At 38.7% G+C, this 19,122-nt stretch overlaps 1 protein-coding gene across 4 annotated transcripts in view; it reads right to left on the bottom strand.

Moving 5' to 3' along the window:
- The window catches only part of vti1a (vesicle transport through interaction with t-SNAREs 1A), a 143,824-nt gene that overhangs the window by 86,123 nt on the left and 38,579 nt on the right, over positions 1-19,122 (bottom strand). For all 4 annotated transcript variants that reach the window (XM_042507706.1, XM_042507707.1, XM_042507708.1 and 1 more), the window contains one exon: positions 16,543-16,627. In XM_042507706.1, coding sequence (XP_042363640.1) covers positions 16,543-16,627 — 85 coding nt within the window. The remainder of the gene's footprint in view (positions 1-16,542; positions 16,628-19,122) is intronic.

Below are 19,122 nucleotides of genomic sequence, written 5' to 3'. Positions count from 1 at the left end.
GATTACATGCTGAATTGTAATAAATGAAGAATAAATGTCACTTTTTGTTGATCTGAGTTTGTAATAAGAACATCTGAAAATAGACATATATTTAAAAAAATATCACTCAGATGAAATAATCGAGCCAGTAACTTTCACAGTTCAGGACTAAATTCACCATCATGAAATAAAAATCTTCTATTCATTTTTGTTCGGATTAAAGTATTAACAAGTGTGCATTCACATCATTCATACAAGTCCTTCCATCTGAACCAACGAGGACCCTGACTGGTCTGTGGCTTATTTCGAAGATTCTGTAAAAATCTGCTACAATATATTTATATCCATGTGACAATATTCTCTGATACAAAGCCAAACTGACCAGAGAAATATGAATCCTGCTGATTCTGAGTTGATTTTACCTTCAGAAATAAAGCAGCCAACTTGGTGTCTTGTTAGTGTTTGTGCTTTTGACTTCTGAGATGCACACGCCTACCCAGCTTCACACCCTGTCACTTCAAGACTAAATGAAAAAGATGCTAACAGACAAGCAAACACACATTTCCTCCCTGAATAAAGCCTCTTTTCCAGGAACTGAGTTGGGAGATTCGTAGGGGAAAAAAACATCAACAACAAAGGCAAACAAACTCAGCAGTGACTCAAAAAGAAATGAGAGAATCAAGTAAACGGAAGAGTGGTTTTCACTGCGAACCTTAGCATCATTTACTGTGATAAGCACAGCTAATACATAAGAGAGAACGCTTCTCTTTGTAGACCATTAACTACATATCCTGTTTGTGAAATGTATATTCATAAACAGACTGAGGATTGAGCAAAGGGGCCATTTCCAAACATACACATGATCTGTGAAAAGGGCCAACACAGTCAACATCAAAGGGTCCAGAGTGGGAGAGGTAAAAGTAGGCCAGGCCACGGCCTGGGAGAGCAGCGGAGAGGATACAGAGGGTAGTGAAAGACAGAGAGAGAAGAAGCAGTATGGATGGAGAGAGCGAGAGAGGTTGGTCCCAGGCTGGGAGGAGCTCAGGTGTGAGTTGTGAGGAGGCACCTTCTGTTCGTGGCTCTGAGGCCCCATTGCCCAGACAGACACGGGCCCCTCTTGTTTGGCCCAAATAAATCCAGGTGGCTCAAGACGCATGCCCTTGTCACTCAACACAACTTCACCCCCTACAAACACACACACATGCACACACACACGAGCACACGTGATGACATGTACATACACTCAGAGACACTCGAGCGCTTGCAGTTCACTGGAATGTGTTCATTTTTTAAAGGGCTTTGTGAGCATGGCTGACAGGGAGACAATATCAGTTTCACTGGAGATTAACAACTGTCAGAGATTCAAATTTCATTTCATCGGACAATATTCATTAATTCTACTGATTCATTTATTGCAGTTTACATACCCCCAAAAATGTCAGATTTTCAGCCAATTTCATTTTCTGATTGTTAACTTTTTTTTAAAGAGACAGTTAAGGCCAAATTTAAAAAAAAAAACAAACATATTTTCCCTCTTACCTGTAACACTGTTTGTCAGTCTAAATTGTTCTGATGTGAGTTGCCGAGTGCTGGAAATATCAGCCATAGAGATGTCAGCCTTCTCTTAAATATAATGGAACTAAATGGCACTTGACTTATGGTGCTCAAAGAGCCGAACAATTTCATTTGAAAAACTCAACAGCAATGTCTCTTTCCAAAAACCACGACCCCGTTAGTCAATATAATAAACAGACCTTGTTATGAGCAGTTTCATGTCGGAATTATTTTCTCTCTGTACCTTCCCTAGCAACCACATCACCGGGCAAAAGGGAGATGCATCTATTCATGGACGAGAGACTCATGCTTGTGACAGCACGCACTGTAAACATTAATGGCGTCCTCTTGACTGAGTTGTAACAGCAGTAGGTTTACACTCTGCATAGTGATACTGTTGACAAGTGTTAAGTAGAAAAAAAATAGTTCCTACATGCAACTGCTCACAACAAGGTCTTTGAATTATCTTGAGTAACCGGGTCATGATTTCTGCAAAGAGAGATTGCTGTTGAGTTTTTAAAACGCATTTCTTTTGGCGCTTTGAGCACCAAAAGTCAAGTGCCATCTAGCTCCATTATATTCAAGAGAAGGCAGACATCTCTACGGCTGATATCTATACACACTCTGCAACACACACCAAAATCTACACTGAAAAACAGCAATGCAGGTAAGAGAGGGAATTATGTATTTTCTGACTTTGGAGTGAACTGTCCCTTTAATGCACTTCTTTTGTTTTTGTATATTACACTGATGTGCTCGTTCCACTGCAGTGAAGTGCTTCTTCACACACTTTTTTTATAAAACAGATGCAACATCCAAGCTAAAGGTGTTGCAGAGGCAGTAAAAGCATCAAAGACGAGAACAAACAATAGATACACTGTACTTGAATCTCATCAACAAAAATGGCCGCATTTGCTCTAACGCCCGGCCCACAAAAGGTCCAACGTATACATGAAATGCAAGACTTGCTTGTACTCTGACTACCTTCCTAACAGTTTTATATCAGAGGACTCTTTGATTTCTGTTCTGCTGTTGACATTTATGATCACTGTACAAGCAGGCCTGGGCAGATGGATTGTGCTACTGTGCCGCTGCTCTGCTCCAGTTTTACAGACCTGAGTACACTGAGGCCACACATGGCCATCCTGATGAGTTTTCTGAGGGGTCATACTGTAGCTGACACACAGGCAGAGGAAGCATGTTTTACGAGGGACATTCAAGCACAAAAAACAGTGCAGATTATGTGAAATATGATAAAAGATTTTTTTTTTTTTTTTTAGTTTAAAATGTGACAGAAATGACCCGCATCCCTGTGAAGATCATCTTGACACGTCTACCAAAAAATTTCAACTTCTCCGCAAGAACGATGCTCAAACCGCTCAAATCAGTTACATCAAAGATGGAGCTCACATATCGAGACTTGTTAAGTTAACTGTAGTCATATTGCAAAGGTAGGGTGCCGGAGCCATTGCTGTCACTTGACGACGCTTGCGTCTAAATTGGGAGTGAAGGCCTCCCCAGGAGAGATGGGTGAACCTGTCACAGAAGACTGAGGGAGCAGGAACGTTCAAAAAAACACACACACGTACACACAAACACTAAGCCAACACAGTATCTCCATATGCTTAAGATCTTAATCATCATCACCATCATCTGTTCTGTCCTTTTAGCGTGCGTGCGTACGTGCATGTGTGTGTGCGTGCACATGGTTCACATAAAAGAAGGACATCTGGAATACAATTATTTCAAGACACCCTCACACACACACACACATTTTCCCTTTGCTCTGAATTTGCATGAATTCCATACATCTGGCCTTTAAGAGGCAATAACAATTATTCACTGAGCTGGTTGTTACAGCCCAAATGCAACTGGCCACTAGTCTAAACAGCTCATTAAAATAGCACAATAGCTCACTTCAAGCACACAGGAAAATTGGCATGCAAGTCTATCGCTGCAATATCGTATGGTTCTGAATGTCCATTCCGGATAATATAATGAATTCTGAGTAGCTTTGTGGAGAAAGTGAATGCACGGTGTGTTTCTGTTTGATTCTCTGGCACTGTTTTCTTGCACTGCCTCCTTTGTCTGCTCCCCTCTGTCCATATTGTCTGAAATTTAGGCTGTGCATTTTTCAAGTAAGCTTCATTTGGGACGAGGTACATTTGGCAATAACATTCAATGAATGCATTGCCTGCAAACAATTTTCCAAGTTTATTTTACAAAACGATCACCTTTGTTTATGGAGTGAAATATGCCATACTTTCCTCTTGAGCTGCAACAATTAATCTTATGTTAATTGCCAACTAATTTGATTATCGATTAATTGGTTAGAGTAATTTATAAAGAAAAGAAATCTCAAAATTCTCTGATTCCAGGCTTCCTGGTTTCTTTAATCCCAAGTAAAAACAAATTGAATATATTTGTGTTGTGAGCAAAAAATTTAAGGATGTCATCTTGGGCTCTGAGAAACAATAATCGATATGTATAACCATTTTCTGACATCTTATAGACCAAGCAACTAACTGATTAATCAAAAAAAAAAAATCAGCAAGTTAATCAACAATGAATACAATTGTTATTTGCAGCCCTACTTGCATCTAATGTTGCTTTGATAATGTTTCGATAAATGTAATATGTAGGAAGAAAAGAAAACATCCAAATGTGTAAGGTTAACTTTTGATATAAAAATGAAAGTTTCTACTTCATGATAATGTGTTTTTTTATTTCCTCGTCCGTTTTTTTTAGACATATATATATATATCCTTTACTGTATACATCCTTTATTTAACAAGGTTTAAGAGTGGCTGAAATAAAAATTCTGTAGTGACCTGACCAAGAGGGCAGCATAAACACTGTTACAACTATAAATACAAACAGACAAATACAACTGTTACACACTACAAAAATTCGATTAATATACAAGGTCAAGGACAAAAAGAACTAAGCATTAAAGCTGAAAATAAACAGAATTAAAGGAAGAAAACGTCAAACGAATAACTGAAAAAATGTCTCCCGAAAATATTTTAAAAATTCAGAGAAAAAAAAAAACACTAATAAAAATCACATTCCTATTATCAGGTGGCCTTCACCAAACATTAAAAAAGTCCACATCAATACGTCGACTCTGCTCTGTGTGTAGTCATAACTACGCACATATTCACATCAAACCTGAGATGGGCCAGACCAAGGAAAGTGTCCCCTAGGCCATCTTAGCCAGTCCTTCACAACTGAGCTTTAAAAGATGGGCGACAGTACAGTACGCTGCAGTTGGCCTTGATTGATGATTGAGTAACCCAAGATCATAGATGTGCTCAGGGAGGACTATGCCGGTGCAGAGCTGTGCATACATCAGCCCTTCAGGACTACCACCACTACAGTACATACATCATGCGGTGAGACTGACTGATGTGAGCGTGGGGACTTTGTAGACCACTTAAGGGAAGCTTTCTACATGGCAGTTAACAGTCAAAGTTGACTAAAAAATGATTACAGCACAGGAAAGGGATGACTTTGTTGTTGTGAATCGCATTTTATCGGAGTCTGAAACAACTGAGGTGCAAAGCACGTGCAACATATTACTAGGAGACACACACTTCCAGATGCACACGCACAAAAGCACACATATTAACTTGTGCTGATATCCTTGACAGGCACAACTACAAAAGCATAACTCAGTGGTAAATAAATAAGTTCATGCTGTCTGCGTGCATTTTCTTTTTAGGAACTCTTGGGCTCACATAGACCCGTCCAAAGGATTATGTGCGTGCATTCGTGCATGCACAGAGGCCCCCTTTTCAGCACCTTCTCACAGAGCGAGAACAAGCGGCTCCTCCCTCCTAAAGCAGCTCAAGGGCGCGGCCTATCTACCGAACGATAGAATGCATGAGTGGAGCTGTGCTTCGTTTCAACCAGTCGGCCAGCCTCCATCCACTCGCTTCATTTATATGGAAGTCAAACTGTTTGTACTGTCAAGGTTATGTTATTTAACAGGGGAACAGGGAAAAGGATAGAGACAAGTTCCAGGCCATTTAAAATTCTGATGAGTGCTCCACCAACTGTGTATCCATAAGAAGCGAGCAGATCTGAAATGAGACCAATTAACTTCAATCCAACCGAGGACAATTCTTTGAGACCTACACATTTTTATTCCCTTGAAATGTCTGCCATTCAAAACTGTTTGTGATAAACACAGCAGCTATTTCACCCTGATCTGACAACAGAGAGCTCAAATTTAAATTTTGGTCATTTTCGTCCAAATACGACAGTCCTGTATGTGCTCACATAAATTAAAAGGACAATGTCAGCATGTTGTTTGTGGCTCAAAAAAAACTGATGCAGAGTCTCCTGTCCCCAAAGCAACATGCACACTATGCACACACGCTTGAGCAGCACACAGAGCACTCCTAAGGTTACCCCCCAGGACAAAAGCTTTACCATCCCACTGACTGGCAGATGGGGCAACCAGCTGACATCTCGGCCCGGCTCTGTTTCATGTTCCCTGGGTGTCTTAAACGGGCGGGCACCCTGTCTGATGGGCACAGGACAGCCAAGGAGGAAGCTCCTTTGACAGGGGGAGGGAGGGGGGTGCTCCTTGGGGCTACCATTGAGGAAAAGAGGAGCAAAGACAGACGGAGATGGCTAATGTGCTTCAGCGTGTTTGTACAGTATAATTGTGTGTCTTGCAGGGTGGGAGGCTCGGGGAACGTCTACAGAAGATGCAGATTAATAAAGAGCTAATGACTGCATTTAGCCCTATATGGTTTTCTAACACAGGATCAAAAATTTTTCCTCAAGGCTAGAGCCAACACTTACTGTCGCAGGGATCACGAGCAGTTGTACTTTTCTTCTTTATTTTAGATTTAGACCAAGTAATTTAAATCTAAGAGTACAAGCCTTGCTTATTGTTACACAAAAGGTGCCACATAGCAATTTGCAGACGTGAGGCTACAGGGTCTCTATCTGTGCTACTGAAAAACATCTGTGTTACTATACGAGAACTGACACAGTGCATTCGCTAAAAGACTCTGACAACAAAGCAACAGCTACACCATCTTAAGCTAAAAAGGAGTCATTGTTGTTGTTGGGTTGTTCCCTTGCAGACCTTTGGATGCGGTCCCCAGCTGGGAAAGTTACATTCAATGCAATCTACTAATAACTTGTTCAAAACTATAATGAGCAACGAAATGCTCCAGATTACTCAAGAGCAGTAATCCCATCACCTAAAACATATTGGCACTTATATCAAAACACATTAACAGATGTGATGTGACTATTGTTACTGCCATCATCTATCACAGTAATCGACCATATGTCCACAGGTGTAAAACTTTTATCTACAATTCAGCAAACAAAATGTGTGTTGTCTAAGTATTATAAGTATAAAATTGTTTTTTCAGGAACCTTTCATAATAAATTATTTTATTACATTATATCATTCATCACTCTCCAGGGTGCATTTCAAATACTGGTATGAAAGTGATGGCAATATGAGAGACACAAAGTGAGTGCACATAGCTTTTGCTAAAAATAAAAATACTGTAATACCACTGCCATTGTAGTGGATATTGTTTTTGTTTGCGCTAAGATAATTAATGCAAATGCAAAAGTAATTGTTTACTTTTTAATGAGAAGAGACAAAATAAAAATAAAAATTGTTGGCACTATGTAAGCTTAAATTTATATTTACTTTAAAAAGTGATAACCATTAACAAAAAGATTTTTAAGATTGTGAATTTATAGTGAGAGCAATGGTACATGATATTATTTCAAATCACATTTTTTCTTCATTCTTTAACATAGTTTTTTCCTTTTTTGTAAGTATTATTTTTTTAGTTGTTTTTTTTTATTTATTTCCATGTATTGAGTTTTTTTAATTTTACAATTACATTTAGGCATCGGCCTAAAACTAAATCTTTTCAAACTCTAACTTTTATGTTGCTATCTACTGTAAGTGAATGATGGCAGGCAACTTACATTAAAATGTCATCAGCAGTTAGCTGGGTGGCAAGCTACTATTAGTAACTTTGTCTGCTTACTACTGTTTAATCTATCACATAAATTTGACTGTATTGTGAATGTATTTATTTATTTTATTTTTTTAATTGATTTTTAAAAGATTTATTGTCTGATAATTAAAATTTATTCTTGTGCCATTAGGGTCAGTATAAATTAGGTTATTCCTATTGTGAAAAAAGTTTATATTGGCTGACAGACATAGATTCATTAAAAATTAGGTCCTAAATTACAATCCATAACAAAAAAAGTTACAAAAAATAAGTAATTAATTGCATTCAATAAATGCATTTGTAATATTCAAAACAAATGCACAGAGAAAAATATATTACTACTCATGCCATGACGCATCACAGTTATGTGGCTAAAACTTGTTGGCTGTTAAATTATAATTTTACATAACTACATGAAAAGCAAAAGAGAAATGTTTAAAAAAAAGCAACCACTTTCCCCTTAACAATTTTCTTCCTTAAAACTGTTGAATCTGCATGAAAAAAAAATTGCCCATTTATGTCTGCCAGCCTGACAGAAGACACACTGTTAAGACACACTGTTAGTTGTGGTTTGACTCTGTTGTCATTACTCAAATACTTTGTAGTAGCTGCCTTTTGCCTCTTTTTAAATAAAAATGGTTGTCACTTTACTATATTGTAAATGAGAACAAGTGTAAGGGGGTCACTGGTCAAATGTAAAGCCAGTGGATTTTTTTGTTTTTAATTGTAAAGAAGAGAAAAATCATTTTATGTGAATAGAGTCATCTCCTCCAACATCTCCATCTCTTGTTCATATACAGCAGCATATCCACTCTGATAAATGTCTCCTTGTTTTTTGCACCTTTTAGGGTTTTAACTGACATCAATCCTCTTGTCATCCGGTGCGTCATTCTCATCACCGAATTAATATTTCTGATACGCGTCCTCGGGTGACAAGGTGGCACAATTTTCTCTCACTGCCACTCTTTTTCTTTATTTCACTATTTCAATTTTTGTTTTTTTGATTCTCCCTTTCCATTTTTAATATTTCAGCACCTCAGATGTAGCGGCTCTTTAAAGCGCCCATGGGGGCTCCAAGTCCTCGCTTTTGTCTCCCATTTCCTTCTGAAACAGTTTTTCTTTAACCCTATGCGGCTCTTCACAGTTGTTGTTTTAGCTCTCTCCTCTCTGTCGTGCTTTCTGCCGCTTTCCCCCACCCTCCCTCAGCTCTCTCTGTGTCAGCCAGAGGTCAACGCTACACTTTTTTCTTCTGCATGCAAGAAGGCAGGGGGTATCTTTTTAGCTATTGTAACCTAAAAATAGAAAAAAAATCTGATTTAAGGTTGGGACGAAGGTGTCTTTTAAGATACAGTGGCATACCGCTATCTAGCAATTGAAGGGTGTTTTGTATGGTGAGATAAGGACTAGATTATATCAATAAATTATTTGAATGAGGTTTGATCGAGAATATAGAGCAATTTATAAAAGGTTTTAAAATGACTTAATTTTAAAGTTTATTTCTAAGTGACAGTATGCATTATTTAACCCCTGAGCATGATTTGATGATGAGCTTGATTTCTTTCAAAAGCATGAGAAGAAAGCAATAAACAACTTCACAAGGAATGGCCAAGAATTGCAAGATATTAGTAAAATCTAAAAGAAAATTGTCTTATATATTTTATTATATATATTATCCATACACACACACACACACACACACACACACACACACACATATATATATATATTATTTCTGTAACATAAATGTAAATATAAATTTCCCTTGTTTTTGATTATATTTTTTTTTCATTTTAATGTCCCGCAATTTTGCGGGACATTTTCTTGCAAAGTTGCTCATTGCATTCATTCCCCTTGTGTTACAAAAATAAATAAATAAATAAAAAATCAAACCAATTTTCAGAGGTGTCAGAGTTTAAATGCATACACAAGAAAACTGATGTTGATTCGGGTATTAAAGGGTTAAAAGTAATATTAGCAACATTTATTTTTTTAATTAAGTTTATTGTTGCTATATTCATCTGAAGTGTAGTGAAGTGTGGAAAAACACCAAAAAAAATATACTGCATTTACCAAAGCTGGCAACATTCTTCGATGTCTGCTATGAGAAATACTGATCATGTTGCTGGGTTACATGTGCTCAGTGCAAGGGCATAGGTTTAATTTCAACATTAGAGGACAAATATGAAATTGGGGGTTTGGGGTTCCTCCACTAGAAACTTTTAAGCATCAGATACTAAATTTAATGAATTCTGGTGATTTTTTTAATGCAACAATTTGTGCCTTTCCTGCGTAAATTTTTGGTATAAATATCTTTAATTTTGTCAAAATAAAAGTCCTCTACACCCATGACTTTCGCAGCAAAGCAATCATAATGATGGCATATAAATGTGCCGAAAATTATGGATTAAGCTTTAGGACACATCATAATACATATATTTTTCATTAAATCTGCTAAATTCTTGATTGAATTTAAATTAAATCTCGCAAGTTTCAAAATTCAATCTAACAATGTAGGCATCATTTTAAAATTGGTAAACCAACATTTGTCTTAGCAATGTTGCTTCACTGAGCCTGAAAGCTCCAATGAGCTCTCTAGTCAGATCATTACTTCCAAGAGACTCATTATGTTGAGAGCCTTGTTGAAGCTAATAATTGACTAAAGGTCTAATTATTAGATTTTCTCCTAATTTTATCAATGCTAGCTAACACTTTCTGCAGACCCAACAGATGGACAAAGGGAGGCCAGTAGTTGCTGCAGTAGTTGGTGGACACTATTATTCAGTAAGAGATTTCTAACAGACATCCATCTTTGGTGTAAGGTTCATTTAATTTTATACAAACATGACACTTATTGTCATGTTCCTAGCGCCACTTAACTTAAGCTAATATTTGGATGTTTGCGACAACACCTGTCGATGCTCAGGGAAATCCAGACTTGCCCACTCACACACAGGGAAAACAGGCACACACACACTCAAGTCTGTTGGTTCAGCTCTTCCATTGAGGGTACGTATGCTAGCCGGCCATTGTGCGCGTTGGGCCTTTTGTCTGTGCTGCCTGAAACTGGCGATTGCACCTTAGCTACCGCAGTTCAAGCGTAAACAGTGTTTTCATGCCCTACGATATACACTGTTGCCAGTGGACCCCTAAATCCCTGGAACAGCTGAGTCCTAGGGTGTCAAAGATAATGGCGATTTATTGCAGTGCGAGGCTTTCTCATTGCCCCTCCCGCCCCCCTTTCCAATCGTCCCCCCCCCCAACCCATCCTCACATGTTTAAGGCTCTTCCTCAAACAGATTAAAATTAAGCCTTAAACATGTGAGGATGGAATTAACACATTTAGCGAGTCTCCTCTTCCCACATCCCATTTTCGCTCCAGAGCGGCTGATCCCCGCTGCCGAACGCGGGTGCAATTTTAATGACTCGCAACGTTTTTGAAGTCCACATGAAAAAAGCGTCGCTCGCCGTTTGTGGCGGCGCTAGATATGGCTGGGCCACGGCCGGCCATGATTGGGGGGGACACACGCCGCCGACTCGGACTCCAGGCTCTTCGATAGGATCGGTGTCATTTTCCTCTCCACGATAAGACGCCTTGCTGACAAGGTCCGATTAGGAGAGAAAAAATCATTATTGCTATGCCTTTCATCCACCGGGGGTTTACCGATAAACAGCTCACCCGCGGCTAGATTTTCTGAGAGCGAGATGTTATGCGTTGAAGCATATATATTTAGGAAATATGGTTTCAAGCGAAATTTTGGGAGCCTTTTTTAATAATTATTTTCTTCTTTTCAACAGCTATAGAAAAACCTACTTTTCCTTTAAAACGGATTTCACAAAAGGCCTCCTTTCTCCTCAGCTGAAAAGTCAAGCTGTGAAATATTTAAGTCCTAGCTCTCGGCTGCATTAATCAAACAATTATCAAATGACTTCATATTCTTTTTGAACACAATGCAACATGCTGATTGTATCAGCCAGCAAAAAAGTGATTTATTATGCTATACCTAAAGGAAATCCACTTTAGCAAACTGATCCTTAAAATATTCAAACTACATTGTAGAACAGAGAGAATAAACTAAAAAATGGAAGCCAGAGAAGATTCAGCTACATGGTGAAAAGAAAAAGATTTACATTGCACATATACTAGATATAATTCTACAAATCATTCATGTGGTGAATGAAAAAAAAAATCCTTAACAATAAGTATCAAATTGTGGAGTCACACAAAACCTCAAATTAAAAATATTAAGTTATTTTAAAAAGGATCTGTTTAAAAGCGTGGGAATTAACAATAAGAGAGGAACACTTTTCTTTAAAAACAGTAATTGTAATTAATTATTTGGAAAATAAATATTCCAAAAATGTCTATAACCAAAACAGCTTTTAATTTGTAGGATTCCAATTTGTGCAAATATGTTTTCTTAATAATTATGTTTTATTTGATAATTCAGAGGGATTTTACATCGTTCTGGATTAGCCACATATTGTATATATTAAAAGAATAAGATAAAAATTACTAAGCAGAAGCTAATAATAGCTTCTGCCTAAAATATCACTTGCGCTTCATAAATGTAACTGATTATGTCATTTGCTAAGTGTTTGCTTATGGATTTGAGGAGCGAGCACCACTTTGGTGGCCCAGCACCAAAAGAATCATCGAGTCTGATCTTTAGAGGGAACAGGGAGAAATAAAGCGAGTGGGAGAGAAACAGAGAACGAGACGAAGATGGAGGGGGAGAGATAGAGAGTCGGGACAAACGTGCGCTGTGTTACTGGGCCACTCCAGCGCCCGTGGACTCTCAGCAAGACTCAAAGCCACACTCGGCTTCAAAAGGGAGCCATGAAGATTTTTTTTTTTTTTTTATGTTTACAAAAACATATTTATTTATTTCCCGTCACTCCGTCATTTATCTATTTATTTCTTGCTGTCCCAGCACCCCTTGCTCTGCCACTGGAATCATGTTCGATGACGCCGACACGCTCGCCCTCCCCTCGCCACCCCCCCCCTCTCTTTTAATACCACTGCAGTTGAAAATCAAACTGCTCTAAAACAAATTGATGTACTCTTTAATATAGTCGTCACATCATCACAGGGTCCCCACGCGTCTGCCTTGGTGACAACTGCAGGGCTGCTTAGCTTAGCCCAGCGATGGCTGCCACTTTGTTGGTCGCTTCAATGATTTATCACAAAAAAAAGAGAGGGAGATTGTGCGAGTGGGAAGAGAGAGAAAAAGGGGAGAGACATAAAGAAAAGACCCCTGGATCATGATTGAGTCACTGGCACCTTTGATTGACAAGGTCTAATCAGCTTATCTCCATCCTAATAAAGTTGATAGCCTGCGGTGCTGCTCTCTACCTGGCATGGCGTGAACTTTGGGCTAGGCTGGGGGCCCCTGGGGGCCGGGCCCTGGCCCTCTCTGCTTATCTAAACGGGACTGAAATCAATCCCTAATGAGCTGTTTTCATTTTGCAGGATTGATTACAGGCCCCTAAACACCATGAACAGTCGCCTAAGAAGTGTTCTCAGCCTCTTGCTGGCCACCTTTAAAATGCAGAGTAGCAACGCTTTTGTCTGCGTCTGTCTTTGTTTCGGCGGCTCATTTTGCTGGCATTGCTAAGTTATTTGTGTCAACTGAACAAGTATAAAGGGGGATAATTTTTCAAAGTACTTTCTCTCCACATTTGCTGGCTGATTTATTGAGTCGTGCAATTTCTAAATGTTGCCTCTGAGATGCATTCATTCATAATTGTAAAAATTAAAAGCTTTTGCATTTCATGCTGTAATTAAATCTAAAATTTTTAGTCATGTCTCTGTGTGCAAACTACAGACGCTTCAAGAACACACATAACTATTGCTCCAGAATTCAAGTTTAAAGTTTACCTTTGCCTACAATTACTATTAATGTCCTAAAACGACTGCACATTTAAAGCACCATCAGCAAAGACTCTTCTAATTCAATTACTAGACTGATGCCAGTAAACACAACGGAGTATTTTTATTACCATAGCTGAAAAATTCTGCCTGAATTTTTTTCGCCACGTCTTGCATGAACTGTCGATCAGTATGTAACTCTCTCCCCTTCAATGAATAATAATCAAAAAGGTGGAACAGCTAATCACTGCAACTTAGATGTCTTATCTGACATGCTATCTATTTCTAAACAAGCAATCATAAATCATTCAAAATCTTTTCAACTGTGGAGGGAAGGACTAAAAATCTGGCATGTCTTTGATTTTAACATCAGTCAAGCCTCCACATTTGGGCATTTCAAATGCCCCTGACTCAAATGTCTTTAAATTGGCTAACTGCATGCCCTCCCTCTTTATTTAGGGCCCTCTTTAACTGGGCTAGCCCCCATGTCTGCTTGTTGCTATGCCTGGGCTTTTAAGTCGGTGCTCTTCACTAATGAAGTTCTATACTTTATTTATGAGACAAACAGAGGACCGTAGTTCTTGAGGGTGCGTGTGGTAAATAGCTCTGCATGTCCAAAGAGTCTCCTCTATATCCCTCTGAGGGCTCTCACTGCTTTTGGCAGGCCTTTGTTTTCACTAAATACACTGGAGACATTGAAAATGGTAGAAAAAAAAATGCTGAAATCTGATAAAATGGTACTGTGTGAAGATTTATCTTTTCTTAGAACTAAGAGTCCTCTTTTTTCCCTTAAATGTGACCTAGAAGCATCCTGGCTTTTTTGTTCCTGGTCATTAAGAGATATATTGTCGACGCTGAAGAGAAAAAGGGGGCAAAGCTGAGTTTCGACGCCATTTCTTTGTTCAGGATCTATCTCTTTGAAATAAAATGTCTTTTAGTTCCACTTCCCCCATTGGTCAATTACAGTTCTTAAGGGCTACTGTGTCATTGTGGATGGAGAATGCAACTTTGAATTACTGCAAAATAACGATGCTAAACTGCTCCTCTTTATAAAGAAAAAAAAAGTACAGCTTAGATGTCTGAGGAGAGTTGAGGTTTGTGGCAAGAAAAGTATTTACAATATGACTGTCTGATTGGAGAAACACTTAACGCTCTAATTATTCGTGTTTAACGTCTATGGATGCCACACCTCTGTGTTTTAAAACTCAAAAGCTTATTCCTCAACAATTGCCATTTTCATTACATGCATGAATAAAGCACGCTTGCACTTCTTGGGAGTTTTATTTCATTATTTTGTATTTGTTGATGTGAAAGAGAAGGAACTACAATAAATGGAGCTTTTGTTCAAAAATAAACAGTTTGCAAAAAGACTGTACTGCGCCTCTATACTCTTAAGAACTGTGGCAGGACTATGATCTAAATAGTGCAGGATTTCATGAAGATGTCTGGGAAGTGTTGTGACTTGCCGCACAAGAGTTACCACAGGAGTAAATATATAGTTTGAGATGGGCGAACAACACTAAATTAAAGAGCAAACTGAATTTGGGATCAGATGGCGAAGCCTGTCAAATGGTATAAACCAGTGGATAAATATGGCTACCTGATGTTTGTGCCCAGTGTTGTTTGTTGAATTTGAGAGGTTGGCACATATAGTAATTAGTCTGGTGGCGGCGTGGATATTCCCTGTGTATCTTTTTTCTTTGTGCAGATGTATCCCCTGTTTGACCCGCAGACATCGCCATTTCAGGTTGTGCATCTGAGCGGAGGGTTGGTATCGACAGCGGAGTAAAAGGAAGGGGTCATGGATTAAAGACGAGGGGGCGAAGCTTCCCCACCAAACCACAAACACACCCCCAGCTGGTGTGGACCAAGCCAAGTGTGTGGGACCAAGGCGGGATAAACGAGCATTGTTCTTAGCTAGACGCACACACGGTGGATGAGAGAGCCACCGGTGACTCGGGGTCAAGGGGGCATGTGGCCGACTACGAGGAGAAACCAGCGGGCCCAGGAGGTACTGAACACTATTAAGCCATGGCCCACTTCTTTAACACCAACCAAGCTGTGAGGCTTAAAAAAAAAAAAAAAAACACTAGTGAAAGATACAACTGGATAGAATTAAAAATCTGTCGGCTGTCGCAGAATTTGACACCGTCAAGAAACTCTGGATCATCTGAGGCATTTGAATCAACGTTTTTAAGCAGAGAATGCAGATTGTATTTGTGAATTTGTGAATGCAAGTTACAGAGAACATCAAAAGGCGGTGGTCTGCGTGCGAACCTTCCTTGACTTGAATTATTAAATCTGTCGATGTTGCACACGCCAGCCACCCCGCGATTATAGTGTAAATTGACAAACTTTTTCAAAACTACAACGGAAGCCACAGAAAGCTGGTTGATACTTCAAGAATGAGCTTTGATACATCTCTGAGGAATACACTGTGCCTCAATAATGTGGTGACTGTCAGGAAGGAAGACAGGAAGAAAGAAAATATGCTAACTGGTTAAATCTATTTAAGATCCCAATGAGCTTTTTTTTTTCCTATTTTAAGATAAAAACCATCCTTGATAATGAGGGAAAAAAAGGAAGTTGTGTTTTTTTTTCGGGATGGTTTATTTAGAAAGTGATATTATGTTTTTTTTCCTCTTCTGCACTGCTGAATTAAGAACTTCAGGAGGAACGCTGACGTTGTTTATTTTCATAGACCCCCTGTCTGTTTGTGTAAAAAAAAAAAAAAAAAAAAAAAAAACAGCCAACACACACACATGCACAACACACACAGACACACATACACACAGTTGTAGCAATGCACGAATTTTCTTCGGGAGCAGAGCAAGGAGAAGCGGCGCTCGATCTGTTGCCTGTACACCTCTCTCTCCCTCCCTGGCTCGCCTTTGATGTGCTCCCGAAAATGTCATCAGGCGTCAAGGAAAGAGGTTTTTTTTTTTCCGACCCACCCTCCAACCCCCCCCCCCCCTTCCAAACACACACAAACACACATATCCACCCACCTCGCATATGAGCAAGACAATTTGCTGTCGCTCACTCATCCTCACCACTATCTTGAACCCCCCCCCCACACACCTCCCTCCCGACACCAACCCCACTCTTTCCAATCCAAAACAGAATGCGTACCAGTTTCTACTGCTATCTGGTAGCCGGCCTCCAGTCTCCGTGATGACCTTTCCAGCTTCTCTGTGTTGTCCAACAGATGCGCTCTCTGCAACAAATAGAGAGAGAGAGAAAAAAATAAAAAATAAAGCAACAGAAACAAACACACACACACACACACACGAAAAAAAAATTGATTGAGAGGGCTGGGACCCATTTCAAAGAAACACATCAACACTGTCACCTAAACAGACAGACCACATCCACAGCGACAACATAATACAGCCAGGTTGGCAATAACCTTCATGGATGACAATGTGTTATATGCTGATGGAATATCAAGCATATGCATGTTGAGGCTGACAATGTAAGAGGTGCTGCTGCCTCATCTTGGACATAAAAACAAGAACTACTTTGAGGTTTGTTGCCTCCTGGTACTGTTTCACAGCGCAGCCTTCTGCTGCACACACAGGAAAGTTAAGGCAGGGAGGTTGGGGCGAATTAAGAGACAGTAAAAATAACATTTGAAGCTTTCCAGTTAAAAGAAATCATGTCCAAGTGGAGGAGAAATCACCCGCCCCCCCATAATTGTAAATAGCAATGTAACCTAAAAAGTGTAACATTTCTTATATAATAACAATCCAACATTTTTATTTAAGTAAATAAAATGACCAGTATTAAGGTGTGTATTTTGATATTTTTCTCTAAACAAAACCATCATCTTCTCTGCTTCTTGTTTATCCACATTAGTCGACCAAAACAGTAATCCATGATGCATGAGTTACTGCATCATCCCCCCCCCCCCCCCCACATGGTTTACGCACACCTATCAACAATTGACAAGGCTGTCCATTGAACGCGTGGAGCTAAGAGAGCATATCAAGAAAAAAATGTGTTTCATGAATAATTAAATAAGCAATTTGATCATTTTTTTCAAAGTGGATGCTTGTGAGTATCAAGGTGTTATCTAGGGCTCTAATATTGTGTGTAAACATATCAATTGATAGCAGTTCCTTGGATACCAAGAGAACGTGTGGTTTTAGTTTCTTCGCAACAGCTCAACAATTCGAGTCTGAAAAGCAAGGCGAGAAAAGAGCTCATCTGTTGACTGATGGCCTTGAGTTCCATCTTAAAGTAGGGGCCCTTGAACGCAAGAATCTACCATTATGTTGACATTTTATTGTGTGCATGTATCCAGCGGCTGAGCCATCTATTTACAGACGCAGGCTACTTATGATGAAATAAACATGTAGCTCTATGAAAAGGGGCAAATTATTTCATATCTTGTTAGCTCTTTAAATGCTTTCAGTCTGTTTTCTTAAATCCAGATAGACAGAACCAATACTACATTTACACATAAACTCATATTGACAACAACATATGCTGGTGTCTGTGTGACAATTTGTATTGCTCAATACCATGAATGCTTTATTTTCCTGAATTAAGTGAATTATAAAGTGGTAGTTTATGAGGCGGGTGAAGTACACGTTAGATGGGTTAATTAACAAGAAGAAAATGGGTATACGCTCCAATATATTCTAGTTACTTTTTGGCTGATAGGTACTGTAATTGTTTAGAAGGGTATAGCCTGTTACCTGCATATACTCTCTACTACACCAATGTTTACTTGTAAGTGATTGTTTTAAGTGATTAGTTGTGGTTACTCAAATTCTGAATGTTTTCCTATTTGATTTAGACAGAATTATTTCTTCTTTCACCATCAGTGGACCCTAAATATTGTATCAACTAACAGGTAAAGGAGGTCAGTTTGTCAATGACTAATGGAAAGCATTTTTTTCAAGAAAGCAGAAAATCTCTAGCTGGGAATACTTTCTAGGACCCTACAATATGAGGAACGTAAGATACATCTTTGAATATTGTGATAACAATGTTTCTTGTGATAAATTTAAAAAAAATCAAAGTGCACTCAGCTCTGCCTTTCTCCTGCTTTCACAATATGATAGATTAGATTGACAGATTTAGATTTAATAGTCCTTTCAGATATGCATCATATGCAGACAAACTATGCCTAACCCTTGCAAAAGAAATACATTTATAGTGAGACACTGATCAGGGTTAAGGTTACGGGGAAAGATATGGCTAACCCTAACCATAACCAAAACGTTGCAGTAAAAGTAAATTTTTTTTTGAAGGTTAGACAATGTTCCAGAGTTTATTTACAAATTGTGTTCTACTCACGCACCTCCAACGCATCTGTTTTAAAATAAATGTGCTCTTTTTGTGTGGATATTTATACAACAAATTGCTTGTTGAACTAAAAAATTAAGGAAATTATTTTCAACATTCTTTTAAAGAGCAAATCAAGAATTAAACTGAACATTAAAAGGCTGAAATTAATAAAAGAATAATTGTGACATTTTGAAATGCAGTTTTTTACTGATACTCTTTCAACTGAGTGCAATATAGACATCTTGAATGTGTTTATTTCACAAGTTTACATCACAAAAGACAATTAAAAAACAGCACGTGCCTACTTTAATGTTTTCAGCATAACAATGTTAAAAAGTAAGCTATGTAAGACTTTCCTACAAAAGAAACAATGCATGGACCCATAAAAACATAGCCTTCAGTTGAGGTCACAGG

The sequence above is a fragment of the Plectropomus leopardus genome, chromosome 19, assembly GCF_008729295.1.
Source record: "Plectropomus leopardus isolate mb chromosome 19, YSFRI_Pleo_2.0, whole genome shotgun sequence".
Lineage (NCBI taxonomy): Eukaryota > Metazoa > Chordata > Actinopteri > Perciformes > Serranidae > Plectropomus > Plectropomus leopardus.
This window is presented reverse-complemented; position numbering and strand designations above follow the sequence as displayed.